General features: G+C 46.1%; 1 protein-coding gene across 1 annotated transcript; it reads left to right on the top strand.

Annotated features, from left to right (window-relative positions):
- Positions 1-246: 246 nt before the first annotated feature.
- Positions 247-5,064, top strand: LOC112079893 (flavin-containing monooxygenase 5-like; the record flags this gene model as incomplete). Its single annotated transcript, XM_024145704.1, has 5 exons — positions 247-381; positions 3,220-3,408; positions 3,497-3,662; positions 4,494-4,636; positions 4,865-5,064. Coding segments are annotated over exons 1-5 (830 nt in total), but the record flags the coding sequence as incomplete, so codon positions are not given.
- Positions 5,065-5,134: the final 70 nt, after the last annotated feature.

The raw sequence follows: 5,134 nt of genomic DNA, 5'->3' as shown, positions 1-5,134 counted from the left end.
CACAACAAACTGCTTTTTTTAAAATTAGTTATTTTACCCTACAAACCTCTGCTGCTATCCTTCCTCTCCTATACTCCTCCTCCCTCCTCTTTTCTCCCTCTCCTATCTTGCCTCCCTCTCTCCTCCCTTGTCTGGGGGTAGGGGCTTGAAGTGCGTCTCTCCCTGTAGCGCCATACTAAACATCACTCTCTCTCCTCCTTGTAGTTCCATCAATGGTACTAACCTTCTCTCTCTCTCTGTAGTTCCATCATGGTGCGTACAGTAGCAGTGATCGGGGCGGGTCCCTCAGGTCTGACCAGCATCAAGAGCTGTCTGGATGAGGGTCTGGAGCCCACCTGCTTCGAGAGCAGTGATGACATCGGGGGGCTGTGGAAGTTCAAGGCAAGGCCTGGGACCAGGGACTGATGTACATTACATTTGGCAAACTAAGTTTGCAGATTTATTCAGGCCGTTATAATGGTTGCCATGTTGGCACCAACAGTTCAAAGGTAGACAATATATACAAAAGTATGTAGTCATCAAATTAGTGGATTCAACTATTTCAGCCACACCCGTTTGCTGACGGGTGTATGAAATCGAGCACACCGCCATGCAATCTCCATAGACAAACATTGGCAATAGAATGGTCTTACTGAAGCGCTCAGTGACTTTCAACGTGGCACCATCATAGGATGCCACCTTTCCAAAAAGTCAGTTCGTCAAAATTCTGCCTTGCTAGAACTGCCCCGGTCAACTGTAAGTGCCGTTATTGTAAAGTGGAAACGTCTAGGAGCAACAACAGCTCAGTTTGCGAAGTGGTAGGCCACGCAAGCTCACAGAACGGGACAGCCAAGTGCTGAAGCACATAGCATGTACAAATCATCTGTCCTCGGTTGCAACACTCACTACCAAGTTCCAAACTGTCTCTGGAAGCAATGTTCGTCGGGAGCTTCATGAAATGGGTTTCCATGGCCAAGTAGCCACACACAAGCCTAAGATCACCATGCGCAATGCCAAGTGTCGGCTGGAGTGGTGTAAAGCTCGCCACCATTGGACTCTGGAGCAGTGGAAACGCGTTCTCTGGAGTGATAACTCACGCTTCACCATCTGGCAGTCCGACGGACGAATCTGGGTTTGGTGGATACCAGGAGAATGCTACAGTACCTGCCCCAATGCATAGTGCCAACTGTAAAGTTGGGTGGACAAGGAATAATGTCTTGGGATTGGAACGTCAACTGCAAGCCAGGCCTAATCGCCCAACATCAGTGCCCGACTTAACTAATGCTCGTGGCTGACTGGAAGCAAGTCCCCGCAGCAATATTCCAACATCTAGTGGAAAGCCTTTCCAGAAGAGTGGAGGGTGTTATAGAATCAAAGGGGAGGAGACCAAATCCATGTTATACAGTGGGGCAAAAAAGTATTCAGTCAGCCACCAATTGTGCAAGTTCTCCCACTTAAAAAGATGAGAGAGGCCTGTAATTTTCATCGTAGGTACACTTCAACTATGACAGACAAAATGAGAAAAAAAATTCCAGAAAATCACATTGTAGGATTTTTTATGAATTTATTTGCAAATTATGGTGGAAAATAAGTATTTGGTCAATAACAAAAGTTTATCTCAATACTTTGTTATATACCCTTGTTGGCAATGACAGGAGCGTAAACGTTTTCTGTAAGTCTTCACAAGGTTTTCACCACATCTTGTTGCTTGGTGATTTTGGCCCATTCCTCCATGCAGATTCTCCTCTAGGCAGTGATGTTTTGGGCTGTTGCTGGGCAACATGGGACTTTCAACTCCCTCCAAAGATTTTTCTTATGGGGTTGGATCTGGAGACTGTCGTAGGCCACTCCAGGACCTTGACAATGCTTCTTTACGAAGCCACGTCCTTCGTTAGCCCGGGCGGTGTGTTTTGGGATCATTGTCATGTCTGAAAGACCCAGCCACGTTTCATCTTCAATGCCCTTACTGATGGAAGGAGGTTTCACTCTCAATCTCACGAACATGGCCCCATTCATTCTTTCCTTTAAACGGATCAGTCTCCTGGTCCCTTTGCAGAAAACAGCCCCAAAGCATGATGTTTCCACCCCCATGCCTATCACAGTAGGTATGGTTCTTTGATGCCAACTCAGCATTCTTTGTCCTCCAAAAACATGACGAGTTGAGTTTTTTACCAAAAGTTCTATTTTGGTTCATTCTCCCAATCTTCTTCTGGAATCATCCAAATGCTCTCCTAGCACAAACTTCAGACGCCTGGACATGACTTGCTTAAGCAGGGGGACACGTCTGCACTGCAGGGATTTGAGTCCCTAGGCGGCGTAGTGTGTTACTGATGGTAGGCTTTGTTACTTTGGTCCCAGCTCTCTGCAGGTCATTCGCACTAGGTCCCCCGTGTGGTTCTGGATTTTTGCTCACCGTCTTGTGATCATTTTGACCCCACGGGGTTGATATCTTGCGTGGAGCCCAGATCGAGGGAGATTATCAGTGGTCTTGTATGTTCTTCCGTTTCCTAAAAATTGCTCCCACAGTTGATTTCTTCAAACCAAGCTGCTACCTATTGCCAACTTCAGTCTTCCCAGCCTGTGTGCAGTCTACAATTGTTTTCTGGTGTCCTTTGACAGCTCTTTGGCTTGGCCATAGTGGAGTTTGGAGTGTGACTGTTTGAGGTTGTGGACAGGTGTCTTTTATACTGATAACAAGTTCAAACAGGTGCCATTAATACAGGTAACGAATGGAAGACAGAGGAGCCTCTTAAAGAAGAAGTTACAGGTCTGTGAGAGCCAGAAATCTTGCTTGTTTGTAGGTGACCAAATACATATTTTCCACCATAATTTGCAAATAAATTCATAAAAAATTCTACAATGTGATTTTCTGGAATTTATTTTCTCATTTTGTCTGTCATAGTTGAAGTGTACCTATGATGAAAATTACAGGCCTCTCTCATCTTTTTAAGTGGGAGAACTTGCACAATTGGTGGCTGACTAAATACTTTTTTGCCCCACTGTATATCTGTATGTATCAATCTACAGAAGAGTTACCACACTGTTGTGCCTAGCGCAGCTAACATAATGTAATGATTATAAATGGGTGAAACAGTCCCACGTTTGAGTTGACCTAATATGCTCAGAGTGAGATCTTATTTATTATGTAAGCACAAGGGAGCAGTCAGTTATCAGATGATAATATGGATATTGATGATCATATCACAGCGCTATGACTTAAACATGTCTGCCTCCTTCCAGGAGGTTTCTGAGCCCAACAGAGCCAGTATCTACCGTTCCCTCACCATCAATATCTCCAAGGAGATGATGTGTTTCAGCGACTTCCCCATCCCAGCTGACTACCCCAACTACATGCACCACTCCCGTATCCTGCAGTACTTCAGGCTCTATGCTGAACACTTCAAACTGCTGCAGCACATCCACTTCCAGGTGACAGCAGAGTGACTTTACAAACCCAATTATAGGGTATAATGGGTTGGTTGGTGGGTTCAAGGTTGGTTAATTGTGTGTGTTTCAGACCAGTGTGCGGAGTGTGAGACAGAGGCCAGACTTCAGTCATTCAGGCCAGTGGGAGGTGGTGACAGAGAACAGGGAGGGACAGAAGGAGACACACATGTTTGACTCTGTCATTGTCTGCTCTGGCCACTACTCCTACCCACACCTTCCACTTAAAGACTTCTCAGGTCAGCAGAATCAATCAATCAATCAACAAATAAAAATCTTTTTTTTTTAATAAAAAAGTGCTTTACAATAACCTGGCCTAGACCCCTAGAGCAAGCAGTTAGCACAATGGCAAGAAAAACCTCCTTGAACCATTCTCAGAGCTGAGACTATCTTCTGATAGCATGAGAAGAATCACTCCTTTATTGCACATTTGTGGCCTGCAGGGCCACAAATGTCATTTTGCAGGGCTCTGGCAGTGCTCCTCCTAATCCTCCTTGCACAAAGGCGGAGGTAGCGGTCCTGCTGCTGGGTTGTTGCCCTCCTACGGCCTCCTCCATGTCTCCTGATGTACTGGCCTGTCTCCTGGTAGCGCCTCCATGCTCTGGACACTACGCTGACAGACACAGCAAACCTTCTTGCCACAGCTCGCATTGATGTGCCATCCTGGATGAGCTGCACTACCTGAGCCACTTGTGTGGGTTGTAGACTCCGTCTCATGCTACCACTAGAGTGAGAGCACCGCCAGCATTCAAAAGTGACCAAAACATCAGCCAGGAAGCATAGGAACTGAGAAGTGGTCTGTGGTCACCACCTGCAGAATCACTCCTTTATTGGGGGTGTCTTGCTAATTGCCTATAATTTCCACCTTTTGTCTATTCCATTTGCACAACAGCATGTGAAATGTATTGTCAATCAGTGTTGCTTCCTAAGTGGACAGTTTGATTTCACAGAAGTGTGATTGACTTGGAGTTACATTGTGGTGTTTAAGTGTTCCCTTTATTTTTTTGAGCAGTGTATATACACACACACACACAGTAGAGCATGCCAATCGAGTATTCTGTTGATTTCAGGTATTGAGTCGTTTGAGGGGAAGTACTTCCACAGTTGGGACTATAAGGGTCCAGAGGACCTTCATGGGAAGAGGGTGGTGGTGATCGGCATCGGCAACTCTGGAGGAGACATCGCTGTGGAGTCCAGCCGGGTGGCCGAGCAGGTAACTAACAGCTGATACAGGGTCAGATTCAGAGCAGGTAACCACTAATACACGGTCCGATTTTCAATTGGCATAGTTTCTGTGTTTATTTGTGTTGGTTGTTTGTTTCTTATTGTCTGTTTTCTTGGTCTGTGAATGAAGTGTGAGCTGGGGGAAGAATGTTCTCTTAAATATGATAATAAAAATCAAAAATGAATTATCCCGTCCCTCCTCTCTCCCGTTCTGCAGGTGTATCTGAGCACGCGTCGCGGTGCGTGGGTCATACGTGTGCTGTCGGACAACGGCTTGCCCGTGGACATGAAGTATAACACACGCTTTGTCCACATCCTGTTCCAACTGCTGCCAGTTAACTGGCTCAGCTGGTTCGGAGAGAAGAAGCTCAATGCCATGTATGACCACACCATGTACGCCCTCAAACCCAAACACAGGTGTGTGTGTGTGTGTGTGTGTGTGTGTGTGTGTGTGTGTGTGTGTGTGTGTGTGTGTGTGTGTGTGTGT

Source organism: Salvelinus sp. IW2-2015, unplaced genomic scaffold (assembly GCF_002910315.2).
Source record: "Salvelinus sp. IW2-2015 unplaced genomic scaffold, ASM291031v2 Un_scaffold10134, whole genome shotgun sequence".
NCBI classification, from domain to species: Eukaryota; Metazoa; Chordata; class Actinopteri; order Salmoniformes; family Salmonidae; genus Salvelinus; species Salvelinus sp. IW2-2015.
This window is presented reverse-complemented; position numbering and strand designations above follow the sequence as displayed.